Raw genomic sequence first — 24,462 nt, 5'->3', positions numbered from 1 at the left:
TGCTTGCCTGTTTTTGCCAGCATAGGTGAAGGCGAAACACCTTCTCTGTGAAGTCTGTTATGTGGTCAAATGGGCTGTTCTGATTTGTTGAACAACATCCCCTAGCTTTAAATGTGAGCTTCTGAGTCGTGAAAGTGTTCAGCTTGGGATGGCTTGGGCTGGCCATGTAGTGAGACGAACCAACAATAGGTGTACCACAGGGGTGACAGAATGGATACCGAGATACAGTACTAAAAGAAGAGGAAGGCCATTAGCATGTTGAAGGGACTAAATGAGGACATTTGGAAGCGGGGATTGAACTCAGGCAGCGCAGGACGGGAGTGGGTGGAGGTCAGTGAGTGGGAGAGGCCTTCGTCCTGCGGTGGACCTAAATGGACTATTGATGATGATGATGATGACGACTTCTGTTGCGATACTGATGTCTTCCGACCTTCTCTGTCACGACTGCTGTGCACACCTATGTTCTCATTTCCGTACATGTTGTGCTCTAACCCCCAACCTGTGGATGTTTGCATGTCCCCTTACAAGACAAATAATGCGCAAATTTTCTTGCTAATTCTGTGCTGTTATTGGGGTCTACAGCACACTCCCGCGCTAGCTGATTTTAAGGCGCCGTGACCAAGCCTGCTTACAGAACACCCACCAAGCATACTAGTAGTCTCCCAGGTAGGAGCTTTAAGGAGTGGTTAAAGAAGGATTTGCCCAAACAAACTCTGTGGTGGTTTTTCTGTTGTGCTCAGGATGGTTATAGGACCCCCGCAAATCGTGCACTTTAGACGTTGTGTGCCGTTACACATTGTTTCCAACTCTTCTGTGCTCCACATAAAGCGTCATGCTTTCCATGGCTAGAAGAGACAGGACAGCCGTGCAGATGTGCTGCCCTCTCTCTTTTTTCCATGTGGCTGGGGTCACATTTGAATCCTTGTTGCCTCTGGGGGAAGGGGCGTAATTCGTACAACAGGTTCCCCTGCCCCAACGGGAATGCGTCTAATAGTGATGATGGTGATCGTCTCGTCGTCGTCCTCCTCGCAACTCACCTTGCAGCGGTTCGTCCTTGCAGGTGCAATTAGACGAGGCCATTCGCAAGGCCCAAGATGACAAGCTGATGGCTCAGGCCAAGGGCTGCGACATTGAGATCGCAGAATTGGATAAGGTCCTTCAGCCTATCATCGAGTCGTGCACCAAGGATGCGATCTCGGTGAGCCCCCCCTCCTCTTCCTCTTGGAGGCTGTGCGTCATCACCCGTGTGGACACTGCCGCTTAAATACTGCCGTATCTTTTTTTCTCTTTTTTGTAACCGTGCCTCTTGTTCCAACATCAGTACCCGTTAGATAAATATTATCATCTTGTCTGTGTTGATTTATTCTCCTTATCTGCTCTGAAACTTTGTTGCGGGACAATTAGGACTGTTGCGGGAATTTCCAACCGGGCTCATAGATGTGTGCATGACGCTAGACACCGAGCTATCGAGATTGTTTTTTATCACTAATTAATTGATCGTTACCCATTGTTATGGCTTTTTTGTTGTTAACAAGAGCAGTTGCACGATTTAAAATTTAATGTCATGACCTACTACTCAGTGTTGCAGATTTTTGATCGACTTTGTGTTCATTGTTTTGGAAGCATCGATTTTGTGAACTAAAAGATAGCATCTCTAAGAATGTTTCATCTGTTAAATAGACTTGGTAGTGGCAGGTGGTCACTTTTTGTACACTTCTGCCTGCAGGGTTGTAATTTTTGGGTGTCAGGGGAAATAAATTTATATACTTCTTTTTAGTGATGTTTTTTTACATTGGAAATATTTCTTTACCTGATGGTACCATGTTGTTCAAGCAGATGGACAGCTTATCATACTGCATGAACATTCAACCAAAAATTTACTTCCGACAAGGATAAATTGGGGTGATATAACTTGTAGGCATCGCCCCAATGTAAATATCGCCCCAATATAGCTCAGACTAAGAACTTGAGAGTGGTAAATAAAATGCTGTAAAACTGAAGCAAGGAAGACACGATGGTTACAGGATTTCGTATTTCTGACATCTGTCTGGCTTTAGGACCCCGAAGCTTTAGCCAAAGCCCGTGCAGGATTTTCTCACAGTTGTGTCCGGGTTCCCAAAAGTGACAAACCCTGTTTGCAGAAGAGTGTTTCTTGTTGCATCGTAACGGCTTGATCTTGTTTCCGCGAGATGCGTTGCCCGCCGACCTTGTCTCAAAGCATTGAGTCCTTCATTTTGCAGGCAGGAAAGGGCTGGATTTTTTCTCACTCAACCACCCCCCAGCGTAATGAGCTAATATGCCAGTATCTCCTCAAGAAGTAAGCAAAGCTAAGACCACCTTGCATTCTGTTTCCTTCACAGTGCTGCAGTCCTCTGCAGCGTTCAGGAATTGGTGTCTCTCTGTCGCCGCCTGTCGTAGCCTGTCGTACGCTTCTTGCTGTGTGCTTGACGATGAGTGCACATTTACAGCGCATCTCTCCTTTTTTTGTTCTAAATTCAAATGAGCGTACAATGTTTTTGCTGTCTGCAACGCATGAACAGTATGAGATAGAAAAGAGCGCCAGCACTGCCAATAGAGTCGGTACAATGTGTTAAAGTAAGGTTAAAGGCGTGCATATGTTGCCACTCTACAACTCTTCACATATCTTGCCACTGTCTTCCCAGCCACCCTTTTGGTTTCGTTTCTCTTTTTTTTTTATGGTAGTTAATTCAGTTTAGCAAGTGACGCAAGTACCTACGGAGGTTTTAGCGTAAAAGCTGGTTTGGCCGACTGAGAGAGTTGTAAGTGCACAAGGCACAATACTTCAGCTCAAGTTTTAGGGCTCCAGCAAACGTATCAGTGAAGATTTCTGTTGACAGTCGTGTTCATTTTGTTTCATGAGAATGCATGCAACTCCGTATTGCAAAGATGATCTCGTACCATTGTTTGTCGTTGCTTTCAGTGGCCTAACTGTGTGTTTTTCTTTCTGTCACCCTCTCCCCCTCAGGGTCACGGTTCCGGGAGCCCCTTTTGACATGAAACTGCACATTGTATACTTGATCAATGATGTCTTGCATCACTGGTAAATTAGCCAGTTCTCTGGACTTTCCCTCCTCTCGCTCAGTCTTTGGCTCTTCCCTTTGAGCGATTTTTTGCTCGCCCATTTTCTTGCCAGTTCTCATTGTTTTCTGGGATGTGTGAATGCGCAGGAAAAATGTCATGCTCCTGGACCTCTTTTGCAGCGTGCGGAAAAACGCTGACGGCCTGAAGCAGGCGTTGGAAACGGTTGTCGTTCCAATCTTTTGCACAACGAGCATTGGGGTGGACGAGGAGAAGGGACAGAAACTGGCCAAAGTGAGCCCTCTTCGACAGAGTCTTCTTGTCTCCCGCCCCCATTTTACCAACCACCAACACTCCTCCCCATGTTCTTTTTTATATCTTTGCATCTTCCTTTCCCGAGCACTGGTGTCGGGTGGTCTGTCTGAAGCTAAACGCTAGAACTTGTACTATCCCTGAGGTTTCAGTGATCGTGTCTTTCCAGCAACTTGTTTAGTATCTTCCATTTGGGAGCCAGGTTTGCCTGCAACGCAACAAGGCTAAAAACAAGGAACGGGCGAAAGGAAATTGGCTACTGCCTCCCCTCTAATGCCTGTACCACATTCACTCAGTTGTAACGTGTGTGCCTTTTTGAGTGATCAAAAGAAAGGGGATGGAGGTGAAAAACAAAAACACCCATGTGTACAAGATTTCGGCGCACGTTAAAGATCCCCAGGGGGTCAAAATTAATCCGGAGCCCTCCACTGCGGCATGCTTCATCTCCTGCGTTGCGTCGGCGCGTTAAACCCTGCAATCGATCGATCGTCAATCAATCAAAAAAAAGGGGAATGGCAGAAATTCGCAAGCATTGTTACTGTCGCAAGCATTGCTACAAACTTTTTCTTTTGCGAAAACAAAATGGCAGCTACTGTCAATATTTTATCTGTCAATTTTACTGTCAATTTTACTGTCAATATTTTATCTACAGCAATATTTTATCTGTGAAGAGGAGACCAACTGCATAGTTTTTGCCGTTTTCTTGCATCAGAGGAAAAAGCAGACGGGCCTGTTGTGTGCGATGGCTTTTTGATCCCTGGTGTTGAACAAAAGAGTGAATAACCACATTTCTTGTTGTAAAATGCTTTTGCAAGGACAATTTTATTCCTGGGACAACTACGATGTGGCTGCTTTGTGTCATTGTGTGCATGTGTGTGTGTTTTGCATCGCTTTGAACCAGCCAGGAGGTATCGCTGCCCTAAGTTACGTCATCAGTCTTGCAATCGTTCCACAGGTGTGGATTCGTGTGCGGTTCTTACGTTACTTGATAAATAAGGCTGACGTGCGGTGAGGTACAGACACACTGCGTCTGGCATTTGGAGATATACTTGCATGAACATTGTAGACAAGTTTCTCGGAGTCCAAGAAAATGCAGGATCGGGTGATCGCAATCACAGCCACAGTCTGCTTCATGTTTTCAGCTGCTGAAGCTTTGGGAAACCAACAACTACTTTCCACCTTTGATTCTTGAGGTACGCATACCTGGACATCTCATTTGTATTGCGGATACAAGTTATTTTTATTTTGATTGGCTCGATCGTGTTCGGTGTGTGTGTGGACTTTGGGATGTCAGGCTATGTTTGCGTTATCTGTCGTCTGCGGGACATGTGGCTCTGTACGACCTGTGGTTTTGTAAGCAGTAAACTGAGAGATTGATGTTTTGATTTGGATACATGTAGTTAACTTGCTACTGAGTCATTTGATAAGAGATTTTAGGCATGGGGAAACATTAGAATAACTGCAAAGATAACATCCCTCTAATATTTTTTCTAGGAATACTGCCATTTAAAGGCTTCTAAAATATTCTAATTAGTAGTACCTAATTATGCTAACAGTTGAAAAAAAGCACTCTTCGTTTAGTGCAAGATAAGATCAACCAGAAGGTGCAGAGGAGGTATAAAGGGGGAGAAAAAAAAACAGTTAACCATATTTGAAAAGGTTTTACAGTTATTAATGAATTTTTATTTGTTTTTATATAAAAGCAGTTTAACATAATGAAATAAGCAGAACCCTTAAAGATGATTAAAAATGGACCTCAAGGACACAAGCAAAGCACACAGGCACCCTTTTTGTCTTGCATGCATTTGAAGAAAAGTTTTTCATTCTGTCAGTTTTTTCTTACCAACGGCAGCTTTGAAAAGAATGGAAGTAACCCTTGTTTTTGTTGGTACAGCAACTCAAGAACCCGGCTATTTCCCTGGCAAACTATCAAGTAAGTGACCCCGGTTTTCCCGGCCATTTGCTTTGCACTTGTTTTCACGTACATGGGATCAAATGTGTCATGCGTGTGTGTAAAATTTTGCACTGGTAGCTGCTACCTTTATTTCCCCTGGCACCCGTATTATTTCTTCCCTGAAATTTCTGTGGCTTTGCCATTAAAATATCTCTCAGGTAGCGAAAAATATTCGCATCGAAATGGAATTTAGCAACCACAGATCCCTTTGTAACAGCCGAAGTTCAGCTTCATAGATTGCATCGGCGGGAAGTGCAAACTAGCACGGGGAGAAGATAAGAAAACAAAAACAGACGAGACGAAGTGCAACTGTCAACTGAAACTCGTCTTTGTCTCGCCTATGTTTTTGTTTTCTTATCTTGTCCCCGTGCTAGTTTGCACTTCCCGCCGATGCAATGTATTAACAACTCGCCCAAGCTTCCGTTCTTGTCAGCTTAATAGAATTAAATTAGGGATTATTTTGAATTCTTGCCAACTGGGATAGTATCACTGCGATTCCACTGTGCATTGGAAACAGTGCTGTAAACTAAACTTGAATAGCACTGACCGCGGAATATCTTTCCCAGGAGAAAATGTAGCTGGTCCCAGTTGGTTTATACGCCTCGAGCTTCGCGATCGCTGCGCCGCCTGCCGCCGCTTCTCCGCGGCGTTGACGGGATTTGCGCTGCGTGACTGATAGGGGTTCGTGTAGTGTTTTGGTTCTATTTCGCTTCTTTTCGCCTTTCCGCGCTCTAAAAAAAAAAAACTTGTTATGGTAACGACTAAGGCAAAGAGTACGTTTAGGTCACTTAAAAAGCAGCTGCGTCTTCGTAGAGTACGCGATCGCCTGCAAGAGCTACCTGGGGACGCGGTTCTGCGCGCTTCGTCGCCGCTCTTCCGGGCGTCGGCGACGGCAGCAACATATCACCCATGTCACCTCCAAAAAATCAGGCACAAATGAATTCTACTGACGCCTCGTTTAGACCTAATACTGGCACAATCAGAGGTTGGCTTCATTTTGCAGCGTGGACAATGAATGCGGCGTCGTGTCGCATATATACGCCGCAGAAAAATATGTTTCGGGGATGTGATTACCCAATCCTGGACAATAACTTATGCCTTTTATAAGAATATAAACCATGCGAAAATGTAAAGTATATTCCAAGCCTGTGCGTCGTTAAATATGTGCCCACACACGCCATATAGCAAGAACCACGGAAATGAAACCACAGAAAAATAAATGCTGTGCCAATGCGGAATTTAGAAACATAATAGCTCTAACGGAAATGAAAAAAAAAAACAGTGCAGCTTCTGGCATGCTAAAGACGTTCGTCTAAACTTAAGCCAGGTAGGTTTCACTAGACCAACTATACGACAAATGCACTGCTATTTCGCGAGAAATCGGGGGGGGGGGACGCCGTGTACAAATGCGGAGCGGAATCAAGCAATGAACGTTTTAGTAATCCCACACACAAATCTCGCGTTCACTTTCCTTTTGCTTTTCTACTACAACGAAGAGCTGGTCGTACGGCGGACGCATTTTTGGAAGTATACAGGGTAGGCTGTTCAACAAGCGATGAAAGGTGTCGTTGGAAGAGTGTGGTATGTGATAAGGCCCTCTGATTTCAGTTTCTGGTTTATTCTGCAGGCTCCCTGTGCCATATGACAATATTTCGAAGAAGCATTTAGTCGCGGACGCGGATTATATTGTAAGCCCGTCTCCGCGCTGCTCGCCGAGGATATATGTAGCAAATGAAGGTCTGCGGGCGCGCACCTCACGACAAGACGACTCTGTCGTGTGCTGATCCCCGAGTATAATTATGTATTGTCCATCGTACTTTTGTTGAATATTCCCGAAATTAACACAGACTGGCTTGTAAATGGTGGTGATCAATACCAGGTATAATATTGGCAAACGCAACTGGTGTGCTCAGGTATGAGTGCTCCGCTGATTATGTAAGCGCACAAAACCGATCTAAATCGTAGTGTATAGCCGTAGCATGAACATCTGAGGAACCGGTGGTTACAGAGACACGGCTAGTAAAGTCAGGTCAGTGTAACTACAATAGGCTCCATCATACGCCGGTTCCGCGACGCTGGCCTGTGACACACACCTGGCGCTTATACAGACCGAAAATACCACACTAAGATCGCGTCGGAAACATTTACACTCTCGTAAACACACCCCATTTGCGAACAGAGTGACTGCTCCACACAAATATGAATTTCAAACGCCCACAAACGGTAAATCTCAGTCGTGAACGTGCCGCAAAAGCAGCGGCGGCACTGGGGAGCGGGGCGCGGACTCCCGCGCCTGCTTTCGAAACGGGCCGCTAGGGGGATTTCAGTGGCGCCCCTACAGGCCGCGCTCGAGGCGTATAGCTAAAGTCCCAGCTGGGACCAGCTAAGACCAGCTGGTTTGAGCTGGGAATTTAACCATAAACCAGCTGGGACCAGCTACCATTTTCTCTTGGGTTCTTTTTCTGCTGATGTCTGCTCTGCAGAGTCGACTGCTAGTTGTGCCTCTTTCGATATTTGCACTCCATGTGACTCAAAACACCAATGTCACTGTCCGACCACAGGGCAGGTGCTAGTATGATGGGAAAATAAACAGTGATAGCCAACAGGGGAATAGTCTTGTTTGCAGGGCTTTTGTTTCTACCTAATGTTAGTGAACTATGCAAAAGCAGAAGGTTTGCAGCACATTTTAAAAGTGTTATTATGAGTACGGCACTCGGAAGAACAGCGTTGCCAGTGTACGCAAGCATCATTGAGATTGTGGGGTCCGTGCGGGGAACGCTGGCACGCTAAGCAGGTGGTGAGTTGTGCGGAGTGTGAGACTACGGTGAAATGACAGATACCTCTTCAGGAACCATCTAGAGAAGCATACTGCGTGATGAAGTTCAGTGCAGCGAATGCGTAGTTTGAACAAACATTTACGAACATTTGATATGACTGCACTCGAAACATTGGCTGTTGCGTTGCAATGTTTCATTATTCATTACATTGTAGTAGAAAAGGGTTACTGACTAGTACACTAGCACATGTGTTGCAGGTTAGAATAGTGGCCCTGGGATGCGTTTTTATGAACTCGAGCATGCAGAAGACTCTTGGCAGGCGGACCATCTCAGTAACATGGCGGCCACCAAGAAACTGGTCTAAGAGCAGGGAAAGGTGGACATCTCATCGAAGGGATGAGATAAAATTCTGGGGGAAAAGGAAGGGATTCAGGTAGCGCAAGACAGGAGGGGTCGGAAGTCTGTCCAAGAGGCCTTTGTCAATGAACATGGGCTGACGATGATTAAGATTTCAACTAAATCACTTTCGATGCATGACAGGAGTTAGTCTGTCTAGGATGAGTGTGTGTGCGACATATTCCGAATAAAAAAATTATTGCCTATTTGTTACTGTAAAATATTAAATAAAATGTTTCAAGGCAAGCATTGCATTGAAATGCACCGCCTGTTGTTTTATGCCACCAATGACACTTAAACAGGCACTGAGTTTATCATTTGTGGTCTTTGCCCCCCTCCTTTAGGCGAGCCTGATTACGGAGCATGCGGCCGTCATCACATCGGTGACGAGTGCGGTGCAAGTGAAGTACACGCAGCTGCAAAAACAACATCAGGATTTTGTGACACACCTCACCGCTCGGATGCAAGCACTGCAGTACGGGGTGAGTGGGAGTGAGGTAGCACTACTTCTTGGAGAAAGAGAGAGAGAGAGAGGGACTAGAACTGTTAAACGCAAATAAGCGGGCTACCACATTTCGTTTTCCATACCCTGCCCCACTTACGAAATGCATGCAGAACAAAAAGGAACCTTGCCTCTAAGTGACGTGTCCACCAGCCACTCTAGCCGTAATCATACTCTTAAACTGTGGATTTCCTCGAGCAGAGGTGTCGTGAATTGCACTTAGACGCTCTTTGTACCTCATACTTGGTATTCTTTCGCCAAAATGTCCTGTAGCACCCTCTTCTGAGACTTGCCGTGAGCCTTTTGTTACTCAATATGTTGTTTTTGATGCGAGCTGGTCAGAAATAACTTGCACTTTTATCTCGAGTTTAGCCTTAGGTGAGAGGCCTTTCTTTTTTATTTTTGCCTACTGGTGTGGACACCAAGCGCTTTTTATCTGGTACCTATGTTCATTAAATCCTCCTTGGAAGGATTTTTGAGCATCTGAGTCGTTGGCGGTAGTTAACATAGGTGGCATTTGAAGGTGGTGAGGTCGGCTGTAACCAGGCTGCCTGGCCAGCTACGTTGTGCGGGAAATCGCATGCTAAGACGCTGAAGATATCAGGTGCACGCGTGGCCCATGAGTTCAGTGTGAGGGCTGGAAGTTTAATACAAAACTCATGGGTCCCATTCAGCGAGGTGCGGTGTAGATATTGTGAGGGTAGTAGTAATAGTTCATTAGCGTGTAAACATGGCTAAGGACTGGAAACGACTGCATTTCTTGCTGAAGTCAGCTTTGCTGATGTCGCCTCGTCCGCGTTTTCCGTGGCTTTCGCGATCGTGCAGATCCTCCCTCCCGCAATGGCGGCACAGGCAGGATTGTCGGGTGTGGCGGCCCTGCCAGGGCCAGCGGTCCTGCCACAACAGGCACCAGTGATGGGTGGGGTCATGACCCCTACAATGGCTGGGGTCATGACCCAGCCAGCTGCCGCAAGCACCACAGGTCCCCAGCCTGGCACAACTGTCACGCAGGCCGTCGGTGGCACAGCTGCTCAGCAGCTTCCGGGGGCACAACAACAACAACAAGCACAACAGGTGGGCCGTGGGAGCAGGGGCCACAAGAAGCCCCATTGCATAGATAACTAAGGAGGGCAATTCATTTGTGCATGCAGAAGCAGAGGCATGTACTCTTGCTCTTGCGTGTTTTGTTCACGTTCTGTGGGTGGTGTCTGGGCAGCGGCATCTTTTGAACGTTGTTCTGTCATTGAAGGTTGTGTTGTCCACAACTGTAGCTTGCCAGTATTGTAAAAATGGTGCTATACGTGAATGTTTCAAGTCTCCAGTAGCGTTCAAGGCGTGTTCATCCCCTTCAGACTTAACCCTAAAACCACAGGTGTCTGGAAACAAAGATACCTGTGCTTAAAGGGGCACTGACACAAAATTTTGAAGGCGAGATAACTTCAGAGATAGATTGGTGGGAACACATATACATCATCTGCAAAATATCAGCGGCGAATACAGCCTAGAACATATTTAAAATCAATTTTAAAGTGTGCGAAACGCAACCGAGCAGCCAGCAGAGGACCACGCGCAATCGACATCCCGAGGATAGTGTGTAAATAAACAACATCGAAACACGTCACGAGTTTGTGTTTGCCGCTTCCGCACTGCCGGCGTTTTTGCCGGCCCGCCCGGCTCGCCGCTCCATTCGGAGGGCTGGAGGGCGGAGCTTCTGCTCTCGAGAACGAACGACCCGATCGTTGGCGGCGGAGGCAGCGGAGGCGTCGTGAATTCGTCAGCTCATCGGGCAGCTGGCCGCGACCAAAGTTCTACAGCGATTCCAGGCATTCTGTTTCTATTACTGGTTATTACCATTGGACGCGACAACGCGTCGGAGACACGAAAAGCCCACTGAGCTAGCCGCACGGTCGCTGTGCAGGCGGCAGCCACGGCCGCGATATGGTGTCATAGCCGCGAAGTGGCCCAGGCCGGCGCAGGTAGCTCGAGTGATAAGATTGTTACCGCTGCACGAAATTGTCCCCAAGTCCCGACCATGGTGGCTTACATGAGAAAGGAGTTAATGATGCGATGGCGGGTTGCATTAAAAATTGTCATCTGCACCGCTTACGAAAGCGGCACTCGAATATCCGCCGCAGTGCTAAGCCGAACACATCTGTAGGCGGACCTGTAGGCAGGCCGGCCGGCTGCTCTCAGCGCGCGTCTTGCCACCCACCGTCTCGAGCGTCGCGCGTCGTTCTTTAGCCGCGATAGCATTTGCACTCGCAGCGCCTGTGTCACATCCACAGTCACTTTTTAATTAAGCGCCTCACGAGATCGGTACGTGGGGGCATTCGCAGAAACTGCCGTCGATGCGGATTCGACAGTGCTACGGCGGCTCTGCTCTGTGATATCCCTCCGACGGTCACGTGGTCAGCTTTGTTCACACAAAATCCACAAAATCCATCGTTTCGCGGCACTCGCTGAAACCGAAACTGCGACTGGCCGCATTGAAAATGCCTCTAATTAAACAACCGTCGCACGCTGAAGCAAATGAGGTTTCTACAGGTTATAAGTAGGTCACTAGCTACTTATCGCAACAAAAAAAACAAGATGCAAAATTTTTGTGTCAGTGCCCCTTTAAAGTTAGCGCTCGTGTGCGTCCTTGAAACATTGTCAAATTATGTGTCTGCTTTAATAGTGCCTCATTGCCCGTTGCCGCCACAGGAAACTGGGAACCAGCAACTCCCTGCAGAGGCAGCAGGCGGCACCAATTCCGAGGCCAGTGGCGGCAGCAGCGGAGAGAATGAAACGCAAGACCAGGAGGCAGCGACGGCCAACAGCGGCAATGAACCAGAGACAGATGCCACGTCGCAGAACCAGGGGCCAGGGTCGCTGCCAAACAACAACGGCGGCGGCAGCAACAGCATGGGCCCACAGCAGGGCCCAATGGGCAACCCCGATAGCCAAGCCCGGATGATGCACGACCAGATGCACGACCAGATGCGGGACCCCATGCGAGATCCAATGCGGGACCCCATGAGAGATCCAATGCGGGACCCCATGCGAGATCCAATGCAGGACCCCATGAGGGACCCCATGCGAGACCCCATGCGAGATCCAATGAGGGACCCAATGCGAGATCCCATGAGGGATCCCATGAGGGATCCCATGAGGGACCCCATGCGAGATCCAATGCGGGATCCAATGCGGGACCCCATGCACGACCCAATGCACAACCAGATGCACGACCAGATGATGGCGAGGGACATGAGGCCAGGTACGTGGGCTTCTTTGCTTCCCTAAATCACAATCCACACGCTCCTTGAGTATTGTTCTTAGCTAGCTCGTATTCAGTCAGTTCTAAAGTCTATTTGAACGAACGGGGCAGTGAAGGAGTTAAGCCCCAAATCTTAGGGTTAAAGAAAAGCCAATAAAAATACGGCGGAATCCCAGTGATACATCTTCCGGTCTTACGGCGACCTGCTTCTTGCGACAGGTCACCGCGGTCCCTGCAAACTCCCCATATAAACAATGCAATCAAAACCCTGTAACGCTCAGGTGCCTGTGGTCCGCCTCGTATGACGGACCCTGGTGGGGATAAATTGGCATTTTTTCCATCTTTCACATCGCTTGGGCGCCTCGTCTCGACCTTTCTTTATTCTTAACCCACAAGTGACGCTGCTTGATGTGCCAAGGTCCTCAGGTGGGCCAGACCACTAGCTGAACAGAACACAAGCAAGCAGGCGAGTACGGGCAGGCAGGAGTTAACTTTCGGCAGCCCCACGCGGCAGCAGAATGCTAACACGCCAACTGTGAGAAGTCAAAGTCCAGGTGGTCGGCGGACTGCGTATTTGAAGCTCTCATCGAGCCGATGACCGCGAAAACACATACGATGCAACCCCATGGCGATGACCGAACACCCGCTTTCCGCGACCGCTCAGTCTAAGTTTCTTCCTTTCACAACGCTCTCTCCCCCCCTCCCTCTGCTCTCTCATTATTATCCAAGGGCTCTTTGCTTTACTCTCGGACTCTGCGGACTCTCCGAGGAGCAGTCCAGCATTCGTTTTTCCCAGACATCTTTATGGCGTGGGGAATCCTTGGACTACCCGCGGACTATCTGCAGCGAGTTCAAGACAGTAAATCGAAGAGCCGCACTGTGTTTCAAGGCTGCGTTGTCACTCCGTTCCTTTCTTTCCCACCTTTTTTCTATTGCCGCTTCATAGTATTGTTCGTTTCGCTTGGCCTTGGCAGTTTCACGCTCTCACCTTTTCCCCTCTTAATTTACCTGGCCACGTCAGCCTTCCTAGCTTATCTCGCGTGCGTGAGGCGCAGGGATGGTGGACTAGCGCAGACGCTGTAGAGGGGAGAGGGGCACGAAATAGGCATTTCTTTTTAGAAACCCTGCAGCACTTACCATCAGCTACTCAGAATGCATTTTGGGGTAAAGTGGATTGTCCCAGCAATCTCCTCCCGCAAGAATTACGAAAATCCGTTCACTATCACCGAAACTACGCGTGATAAGAAATCGCACATAATTGTTCCCTCTCAACTCGCGCGGACAACGCGATGAAAGCTGCGCGCTCTCTTCCGGAGAGGGGGGTGTCTAGCAGCGTTCTCCTCGGTGGCCTTTGGTATATCACAGACTGTGGAATTTTCTCCTTTTCTCTGCAACGTGGCCGGGTCTATTTCCGGTCTGGTGCCACAAAAAAAAGCAGGCATTGGTGCCTGCTCGCAAGCGTGCGCTCAGGCTTGTAGGGTGTTTTTGAAGCAATAAACGTTTGTTGTCGAGGGGTCTGGTTGAAAGGGAAGTGTTGAGTTTGTCACTCAAACTCTGTGCGCACTCGGAACGCATAAGGAACGCCAAAACTGTGCGTAAAGGTTCAGGCATAGAAGAGATTGTCGTGCACAGCGACGATGACGATGGATCGTCACAGGAAATGCGCGAGATAAGCCGCGAAGCTGACCAGAGACCGCCAATAGGACAGCTGTGGCCGGAATGACATCATTTAGGCCATGCCGGGGGCGCATAATGAGGAAAGAAGCGCGGTTGGTTTTTCCGCATCTTTCACGGCGATTTGCGCGCTCACCAGTTCACGTGAACATGTAATATTTGGCTCGGGTATTCCTGGCAGTGCATTCTAAATGTCGCACAGTTTTACTTGCACAGTGCAAAGAGTGTTGCAGGGTCCCTTTAAGCTTTTAGTTCCACCGTCCAGCATCACCAGAAAAAAATACCGAGCACATGTCAGCATGCACCTTGTAAGGAGCACCCGGCATCGGCCAGCTCAACCTTCGACAACACTCTGCACAGCGTTTGCGGCGTGATCTCTCGCGTGCTGTTCTCTTCACCAGTTCACATGCGTCCATGCCTGAAGTGAGGAGCACAGACGCAGAGTTCGCACTACAGACGCCGAGTTCAGGAGGCCGGTTGCCGTGGGTTCTAGTGTGTGCTAACACGGTCCACTTTGGGAGAGATGCTAGTCATGGAATACTTTCAGCAGCAAGTTCAGAAATCCATGCGACTTGCAACAGCCAGGTCTCCGCTGAAGGGAGAGAGGCTGCCAGCTCTGCTGTTTCTCCAGCCTTGCACCTGGAGTGCAAGTCGCATTAATTTTTTTTTTTTTAGAAACTTGGGATTTTAGCTAAAGGTCTGGAAATTACGCGAGAATGCGCTAAATTTTTTTATTTATTTATTTTAATACCTCAAGGGCCTCCGCAGTGGAGGCATTACATGAGGGGTGGCACAAAAAATACGCTTGGTACAAGAATAGAATGGTGACATGTGCTTCATGATAAAAAAAAAAAAACCACAAACGTCGGTTCGAAAAAAATGGACGAGAAAGTTTGCAGTAAATTGAACATGGTTTTCATTCAGCCCTGGTAAGTGGCATAATACGTTAGGGAATTAGATAGCAGTACTGTTTATATGAGTCGGAAGGGACGTGCATACCCTGATTAAATGTGTTCAGCGGACACACGAAAATAATATCAATAGGCAATGCATTAGCGCTAAGGCTGAAACAACAAATACGATGAAAAAACAAAGAAGAAAAAGAATAAGCTGGAAATAACAATCATAAAAGCAAAGGGCATCAAACAAAGAAACAGCACCAATAAATCACACAATCCCGGCCGCTGTAAACAACGACTTGAACTGGTCAAGGTTTCGCATTTGGGCCACGTGATCGGGAAGATTGTTCCATTCCTTTGTAGTGCGAATAAAAAATGACTGCGCAAATGTGTTAGTATGGGGGCAAGGGTATGTTACTTGTAGTTCATTATTGCTTCGGCTTGATACATGCGGTTTCAGCACGATGTAAGTGTTGGGTGATAAATAATGATAAAACCGGTGAAATAATGCCAGCCTCGCAAGCTTCCGACGGTGGCCTGAGGGGAGGAAGGGCTACGCGTGATTTCAGGTCTGTGACACCAGTAAATTATGAGTAGTTCGAGAAAGTGAATCTAGCGGCGCGGTTTTGAGTTGCCTCTATGTTATCGGTTAGGTACTTCTGATGCGGATCCCATATGGCGGCTGCATACTCTAATTTTGGGCGGATTAAAGTTTTATAGGCCAGTAGTTTTAAGTGAAAAGGAGCAAGTTTCGTTGTACGCTGCAGATACCCAAGAGATCTACTAGCGCTGGCGATTAACTTGTTTATGTGGACGGTCCAGGAGAGGTCATTCGTGATGTGAACACCTAAGTACTTATAAGCCTGTGGATTGTAAAAAGAAGCCTGCCAGAGTGTAATTAAAAGTTAACGGACTCGCGCGTCGTGGGAAAGACATTAATTTGCACTTGGAAACGTTTAGTGACATTTGCCAGCTTTTACACCAGTTTACAATAGTAATTAGGTCAGCTTGTAAGGTAAGTTGGTCTTGGTTACAAGTAATTTTGGCATACAGCACACAATTATCTGCAAAGAGACGTATGTTGTTAGTAATTTCGGAAGGCAGATCGTTAATATAAATAACAAACAGCAGCGAGCCAAGTACCGTACCTTGTGGCATGCCGGAAAGAACAGGGGTTGTGTTTGATTGAGCGGCATTTACTACTACGAATTGCTTTCTTGTTCTGAGGAAGTGTTCTATCCAGTTGAATGCTAATGAATCTAGATTTAGCAGCGATAGCTTGTACATTGGACGGCGATAAGGTACCTTGTCGAATGATTTTTCGAAATCGAGGAAAATTACATCTGTTTGGATACTGCTGTCGAGATTAACGTGTAAATCATGGGTGAAGGCGGCAAGTTGGGTTTCGTGCAATAGTCCTTTACGAAACCCATGCTGTGAGATGGAAAGGAAGTTATTGCACTCGAGGTGATTTATGATATGCGTGAAAATTATACATTCCGTAATTTTTGATGGAACGGATGTTATTGAGATGGGGCGGTAGTTCAGCGGTGATGATCTGTTGCCACTTTTAAAGGTAGGAACAGTCTTCCCTAGTTTTCATTTAATGGGAATACAGCTGGACGATAATGATTGAGCGAAGAGCAAAGCAAGAATGGCACTGACAGGAACCTTAACATTTTCCCAAGATTTTGGAGTTTATTTCGTCTGGTCCGGTGGCTCAAATAAGTTCAAATAAGTTCGTAACCCACCTGTCATGTGAGACCGTCTCCTATGCCGGCATTTACTTGTATCCCTATGATACGACGCGTTCGCCGCGCGGTCCCTTGAAAGTCGCATTGTCGGGGTTGCACTGTACCTGCATGGCCAGTTTCAACAACATAATTTGGTGCCTTTTTCAAGTGTCCGCTTTAGACGCTAGCATATTTTAAACATTGCCTGCATGAAAACCCAGGTATCCTTGAGAGTTTACTGAAGTGCCATCATCTTTCTTTTCAGCATGGTAGCTATTGGGTGCATATAAGAGTGTAACCAGTGGTGTGGCTGTTTTTAAACTGGAGAGTGGAACAGTAAACTTTAAGAGAGCACATTGTAATTTTATGTTTGTTTACATGCTGTAGGGGTTGTTGTGAGCATTAGACGGGGGTAGGGGTTAATTAGGGTACAACCAAATACAGTAAGAAAAAGCAGAGAAAGTGGGTATGCATCACAGGGGAAGGAAAAAAAAAAATGAAGCATGCAAACACGGTGACAGGGTGCAAGTGGTGCATGTTTACAAGCAACACCATCAAATGCAGCGACAGCAATTAAAGCAAACGTGTGAACAAAAAACAGTGATTGCAGGCTAACAAATTTGCAAAGGCATGGCTGTCTTAACACTTTCGTTACCGTGGAAGAATGGTTTTTTTTGGGTAGTCCAGGAAATATTTCTTTCCTGCCACAGAAAATGATTGACGCTGAAGTGTAAGGTATGAAATGATAGAGGAAGGATAGGTCTTTCTGACAGTATTAATTTCAAACAACAGGTTTATTACAAAAAATTACCAAAACAAAAGTGACAAAAAGAAAAAAAAAAGTGATGAAAACATCAATGCTACTTTGCACAGGGTAAACAAAAAAATTGAAATACCGTAGTTACTTGCGTAATGATTGCACTTTTTTTTTTTTTCAAAAAATTTGATGCAAATTTAGGGGCGCATTCATTGCGGGGAAAATTTTTCGCGAAAGATTTTTGAGCACAGAAAGCCCATGCAAGCTGTGGTTAAAATTTTTTATGATAGGTCCCATGAACATACTAAAAATAATAAATAAAAAATAATAAAGCCGTCAGCAGCTTCGCAAAATGACGCAAAATGCAGAGTTTTCATGAATTAAGGAACGTGCTGGAAGGAGTTTGCTGCGAAGTGACGACAGTTCACCAAAAAGTGGCTGCCATTATCACAGTGCAGCACATCAGACATGGCTGCCGACGCAGCAACCTGAGCACCTTTTTTTTTTGTCTTGTGAGTACATAATGTGCATTTAGTGAGAGTTTCTTCCTTATCAATATTTAACGCATGCTTGCCGATATCGCTAATTTCGGCAAGTGTGCCGCAATAACGTAGCAGTGTCCGCCTTGAAGGGAAGGAAACAGAGGTACACACGACCATCATCAGCTAGATTTAAGTATTGAAAACTTTTTAACACAAGTATCTGTGCAAGGTTAAATCGTATATTTATTTCTAAACATTATTTTGAAAATTTTAAAAACGCGCCGCCCACCGTCGCTGGGGTGCTCTCAGTGTGGCTAAGAGCCTCCATGCCCAGAACCAACGGCAGCGTTCAGTAAACAGACCCAGTGAAGGAGCTTTGACGATTCTGCCTGAGTCAGGGGCGTTTGTTCTGCCAAAATATTTGATTTCAGTTTCCGAATATGCCAACGACAGCTTTAAAAAAAAGATAACTTCGCCCCCGGGGAGAATCTAACTTCCCACCTCCACAACGTGAAGCCAGATTCTACCTATCGTCTACCTTAACAGATGGCACATTTGTGCAAAATAGACCGTTGCATTAAAAACACACATAAAAGAACAGGAAAGCCTGCGATTCAAACTTTTTTAGCTGGGGACAAGTTCTTAAATATCGTTTTTCATTTCGCATACAGACAAAAGTATGTTGCCGAGCTACTCTATGTCATGGTTGCCAGCATTATTTTTGGGAGGGACACATACAGCTCGTAGATCTAAAAATTTCGATTTAAAAAGTTCTAGGGCGTTATCAGCAAAACCGTTTCTCGTCAAGGGACTTTAAGTGATGCCCTTTCATTTGGGATAGAGAATATATACTCGACAAAAATCGGTTGTGTGTCCCTTTAACGGCGGATACCTGCTGATGTTGTGGGGCGGTTTAATGCACTTTTGCTGTCGATACTGAAGCCTGACGAATTGAAATTGTCTTTTGTGTCTGTGCTGCTACCATCATCCAGAGATCACAGCTCAGATTCATCGGTATCCGTCGAAATTCGCCGTTCCCGTGGAGCATCGGCGAGCGGCATGGATGCCGTAACCGATACCACACGCGTGCAACTGCGAAGAAGCTTTAAAAATTCCCCCGTGGCGGAGAAAAAGAAACTCAAAAGCGAAACTGGTAGCATTTCGGCTGGCGTACCCGCAAATTTTCCCGTCATTTTTTCGCGGGGCTACCATGGTTGCCAGACCAGGACTGCCCTCTGTTGATTAGCTCGCATCATCCGTAAAGGCCGCGGATCTGTCAGCCCGCTCTGGGTATACAAACCCCTGCGCGCTCGCGCCGTGGGCTCGGGCTCGAGCCCGGGTTTATTTTTTTGCTTCGTCCCCATGGTTGCCAGACCATTACTGCTCTCCCCGTTACGGACTGCCTTTACGGGCCCCATGCGCTTGTAGTAGCTCCCGTGGGGACGAAGCGAAAAAAAAAACAGGCTCGAGCCCGAGCCCACGGCGCGAGTGAGCAGGGGTTTGTAACCAGAGCGGGCGGACAGATCCGCGGCCTTTAATTACGGGCCCCATACGTTTGTAGTACCTCCCGTGGGGACGAAGCAAAAAAATAAACCCGGGCTCCAGCCCGAGCCCGCGCGGCGAACGCGCAGGGGTTTGTAACCAGAGTGGGCTGACAGATCCGCGGCCTTTATGGTTGATTCCAGCTACCGTAAAAACCCGCGTATAATACGAGGTTTTTTTCTAAATTTTACTATGTAAAATTTGTGCCTCGTATTATATGTGGATCCCAAAGTTTTCAGCCGAAAATTTGCACTTTCGGATTCAGCGGAGCGTGCGCCATCTTTCGGTGGCGTTAGCTGGCTGCTGCTTCTCTCAGCCCGCGCCATTTTGATTGTTTTGACTACGCGAAGGACCTCGGCACTATAGTGAACTAGAATAACTATACTCGGCACGTTCACCGCAAGTCTATCACGATGTCAGGTGCACGAAAACAGTATTTGGCTGCAATTAAAAGAAAAGGTATTTTATGTGCCGAGACCATAAGGAATTGCGCCGCACGACGGCAGTTCGGCGTCACCTAAGGCAGCATTCGTGGGTGGAGAAAGCATCTGGTGCTTGACTGGATAAAGTCTGTGTGGTGTCGGCGGCCTGTTGGGGATTCCCGTCAGTGCTCGTGTTGGACGCCTTTCGCTGCCACCTGGCCGATTCCGTGAAGAAGTTGTTGCGCGAACCCCGCACCGAACTCATTGTCATGCCAGGAGGAATGACATCCCAGCAGCTGCAACCGCTAGACGTTTGAATCAAGAAGCCTTTCAAAGACTGCATCAGGTCCTGCTACCAAGAGTGTGGATGAGGTCAGGAGACCCGTAAGTGACAGCTACCGAATGGCTGGAGCGGGTTTCTCCAGCGGTGCTTTGTGGCTGGATCGCGGATGCGTGGGCCAGCATTTCAGAGGAGCTCGTCAGTCGCTCTTTTAAAAAATGCGGCATCTCGAACGCCCTTGATGGCACTGAGGATCACTTTCTGTGGGAATTCATTTCCCACAAGGCGACTTCAGGAAACAGCGGCAGCGAACCTGACGATGACTGAACGGACGTCGGGAGACAGTGCCAGTGAAAACTGACAATGACTGAATGGTAACTGCAGTGCAAATAAATGTTTTCTGTGCTCTTTACCTCGTATTATATGCGGATGAAAATTTTTTTTCTGATTTTGCGGTCCCCGAATTACACCTCGTATTATACGCGGGTCCGTATTATACGCGGGTTTTTACGGTAATCAACAGAGGGCAGTCCTAGTCTGGCAACCATGGTAGCCCCGCGAAAAAAAGGGCGGGAAAATTTGCGGGTACGCCAGCCGAAATGCTACCGCGAAACTGATAAAATACTTCCTCTTTTACCCTCTAGATGGTGTCAGCTGTCCAGAAGCGCTCGGAGAGTGCCAAATTTTGAGTTTGTATTCATCGATAACATACTATCGATGGGAATTGGTGCGGTCACGAAAGTGTTAAAGGGAGCTAGCTTTATATGCCACTGCAGAAAAAAGTGACCTGGTCAGAGTGGCATAATTACAAGTTCGCAAATTCTCTTCAGTTATTGGCTCATACTATTTGTTTTCATTATAATTATAGTGAAAATTAGTTGTTTAAATACAAAATTGTCGATAAGCACGGAGAATGATGCAGTGCTGTGCAGCACCGTTCACCGGTCTTGGCACAATGCTGGTTCACCGTATATGAAAAGCTCGAGCCTATGACGAGTCTACCTGTCAAACAAGCCTGGTATATGATGTAGGGTTTGTGGTGGTCCTTGAAAACCCTTGAATTTCAAAGCCTTGTTTTCAATGCCTTGGAAGTCCTGGAATTTTTACAAACCCTTGAAAATCCTTGAATTTCACTTTTTAATAAGTATAGAAGCAACATGAGTTTACGTAAGGACTGAAGGAATGATGTTTGGTTAACTTTTTTAGCAAATAAAAGCTAGATCTTGTAACATTAAAAGTGTGCTTATCCATGTATTTCTAACGCAATTGTGATAAACCGTCGGAGACAGAAATGTCGCTGTAGCCATCCTTTCAACAAGGGCATTTGTTTGACAACAAGCTCACTTCCTGAAATGTTGGCTACAGCAATTTTGGCTTTCTCTGACGATTTCCCGTCATTTCAAGCCCCTCCGTCTTGCCCTGAATCTCAGTCTTATTCGTATTTCTAGTAGGCAGTGTGGTCCTTTGAAAACTTGTGCAGAGAGCCTTGAAAGTCCTTGAAAAACCTTGGAGTTTTCTTCACGAGCACGAACTCCGTATATGCCGCCTTGCAGTTCCGTGTCCTTGTGTGTGCGCCGCAGGAGGCATGAACCAGGGCTACGGCGGCCCCATGCACTACCAGGGCGGTGGACACATGGGTGGCGGCCACATGGGCGGTGGCTACATGGGCAACGGGCCACCCCCAATGCCACCCTTTGGGCCCCAGCCGCCGCCCCACTACGGCATGCCACCCGGCTACAACCACCCGCCACCACCGGGCTACATGCACCACGGAGGGCCACCCCAGTATGGTGGCATGCCACCGCGAGCGATGCACGGTGAGGAGTTCGTTCGGCTATCTCGAGGGTGGAACAGCTTTTCCGCGGCTCCCTTGGGTCTCTTAAAGGAGCCACGAAGACAAAATGCAGCTTTGTTCAGTTTGAAAAAGCTAGCCTTTCGTAATCCACTCGGCTCCCTCCACCATTAAAGACGTTTTTAAACGGAGAAAATGCAAGAAATGTTGAAAAATGCTGCGGTGACGTAATACCAGCAGGAGGGACATAATATGGGCCATATTTAAAAGCTTGGTTGCCACTGTGGGAACTGTACGTTAGCCTTTAAGTGTTATGACCAAACAGAACTAGGGGACTCTACTACAATCGCCCTGTCATGGTTCTTGGTAGTGGATTAGGTTTGCAGTCACCGATTGCACAAACAAAGTTCTGTGACGTCGTAGAGAAATCGCTGGAAAATCGTTAAGGAGTCACCGCTGCTTCATATGTTTTCTTTATCATCTCGATTATTTGTTCGAAGTTTGCAAAAAAATTGGTGGCATTGCTATCAGGACAAAGCACTTATTATCTCGATTATTTGTTCGAAGTTTGCAAAAAAATTGGTGGTGTTGCTATCAGGACAAAGCAGTTTTTTTAATTAACTTAACTTGTATTTTGTATAATGGCCCCTTTAAAGCCTTTCTTTGTACAAAAAAAAAAAAAAGCGTACGGCACAGGAAAGCAACTTGCAGCATTGAAACTACAGACCCGATGGTGCAAGGACCTATTCAATCTGTTGTTAGTGGACTAGCGACGCCCAGTGGATGCAATAGGCAAAGAGTTAACTATACCTCCTTTGGCTAACCACTGGACTTTATTACCGTATTTTCACGCGCATCACCCGCCCCTGCACATGATTCGCACCTTCACTTTCAGCCCGCTGGAAAAGAAAAAAATGAATCCTTGCGTATTGCCCGCACATTTTATACAGGAAAGGCTGCACCAAAGCTACTGCTCCAGCAACACATCACATACTATGTAGACAGAAAAAAGCGTGTAATTTAGCAAGTAGAATACAGTGACTGCAAGGCAAAAGTCGCAATTCACTCAGTGTCATTGCTCTCGCTAGAGTTATCACTTGAGCTGCAGTCCTCGCTGTTGTACGCAACAGGGCCTTCCTTGTCCTTGTATGTTTTGCGCAATCGCTGCCATGGAAGGCTTAGTGTTACTGCGTAGGAGCTTCAGAGCACAACGCGCATTTCCATGAAGCCGCACTGAAGAAAAAAACCCGTGTGTCATCCACATTTCTTTCGCATTTTCAGATTTCATGCGGGGTATACGCGCGGAAATACGGTAATAGCTTGTGGGAATTGGCTATTTTTCAAGGGGGATAAATGTGTTATGAAGGTTGCATAAAATGCAGCCTCTGGGCATTTTGGTAGGTTAGGTGGTCTCTCCAGTTTTCCGAACTGTTGAGCTCAAGGGAACCGTTTGCCACCCCCATAAAATGGTTGACTCTCTGTTTAAAAACACCGCAGATTATGACCACATGGACAACGACAGGGCATACTACGACGACTATGACATGAGTGAGTATGCCTGTTCTGTTGAGGGGCTTCTTCTCGCACAGTGGAATCTCGATGATACAAATCTTTCGGGGCACCAAAAAATATCTCTGTCGTCCGAAATCAGCACCATCAAAAACAAACTAAACAAACACAAAAATGAATAAAATATGCACATTTTTTTACATTCGTTGTTTTTTCTTGAGATCGTTGAAAGGGTTAGAAAAGGCACAATAATTTGTTCATGTACTATGTGAGCCGCACAATAAACAAACACACTTCGCCATGTGAGGCAAGTTTTTCGTGCACTGTCTTCTTTTTTTTTACCTGTGATATCAACTACGCACAGCTTTTCATGTGCCAGACCTGCTCAACTTTGACAGCAATCCATCTAGTGTTTAGCAAGTGCCACTGCCATTGCTAGTCTAAAATGCAATTTTGGTTTATAATATGCAGAGTTACGCTGTCTTTGTCGCAAGCCTTCTCTCACTGCCCAAAAGTCACACTAAGCTGTGTTGAAGGCAATCAAATTACAGGTAACGAGCTGGCAGAAGAATCAGCGACCGAAACTGCCGGGATATCGTCGTGTCGTAAGCAAATACATCAATACTACAATACGATCATTTCCGGATTTCAAATTAGCGTACTTTTGAGTTGGTGAGCACAGTGAAGCTTGCTAAGGTTATTTTTTCCTTCTGGCGGATTTGCAAAATGTAATGTTTTAAGAAGTTTATAACTTGCTCTACGGCAGCATTTCCAAGAAGCCATTCAGCTGCTGTTTTGCAACGGCCGAATGGCTACAGAAGTGGCAGCCGTAGAGTGAGTTGCAAATTCTTTTTCTTAAAACATTACACTTTGCATGTCTACCAGAATGAAAAGATAACCTTGGCAAGCTTCATTGCACTACAGAAGTGCAGCCTCATGCAAGCTTTAAAACTTCTGTTGCTAATTAACTACCGGGGTGAGTGAACGCAATTTCGGAATTACCGTAAAGTTGTTTTAGCGCTAGAATGTGCAACAATTTGTTTTTAAATGCTCAAATCGGACCAAGGTCAGTTGTTTTTCGAGACCTTATTACTGCAGTAGAAGCATGCACAGATTTTTATATCTATTGTGACTCT

The 24,462-nt window shown here is 46.6% G+C and overlaps 1 protein-coding gene across 11 annotated transcripts in view; it reads left to right on the top strand.

The window, feature by feature from the left end:
- The window catches only part of Scaf6 (SR-related CTD associated factor 6), a 56,298-nt gene that overhangs the window by 6,377 nt on the left and 25,459 nt on the right, over positions 1–24,462 (top strand). For 3 of the 11 annotated variants that reach the window (XM_077693966.1, XM_077693961.1, XM_077693967.1), the window contains exons 4-15: positions 1,061–1,198; positions 2,241–2,317; positions 2,987–3,061; positions 3,189–3,333; positions 4,476–4,544; positions 5,246–5,284; positions 8,823–8,960; positions 9,806–10,054; positions 11,684–12,236; positions 21,606–21,842; positions 23,315–23,365; positions 23,878–23,931. In XM_077693966.1, the coding sequence (XP_077550092.1) occupies positions 1,061–1,198; positions 2,241–2,317; positions 2,987–3,061; positions 3,189–3,333; positions 4,476–4,544; positions 5,246–5,284; positions 8,823–8,960; positions 9,806–10,054; positions 11,684–12,236; positions 21,606–21,842; positions 23,315–23,365; positions 23,878–23,931 (1,825 nt within the window). The remainder of the gene's footprint in view (positions 1–1,060; positions 1,199–2,240; positions 2,318–2,986; positions 3,062–3,188; positions 3,334–4,475; positions 4,545–5,245; positions 5,285–8,822; positions 8,961–9,805; positions 10,055–11,683; positions 12,237–21,605; positions 21,843–23,314; positions 23,366–23,877; positions 23,932–24,462) is intronic. The other 8 variants (XM_077693969.1, XM_077693968.1, XM_077693965.1 and 5 more) reach the window with 6 other exon arrangements.

This window comes from Haemaphysalis longicornis, unplaced genomic scaffold, assembly GCF_048455015.1.
Source record: "Haemaphysalis longicornis isolate Haplotype H1 unplaced genomic scaffold, Haemaphysalis longicornis Haplotype H1 scaffold_12, whole genome shotgun sequence".
Lineage (NCBI taxonomy): Eukaryota > Metazoa > Arthropoda > Arachnida > Ixodida > Ixodidae > Haemaphysalis > Haemaphysalis longicornis.
This window is presented reverse-complemented; position numbering and strand designations above follow the sequence as displayed.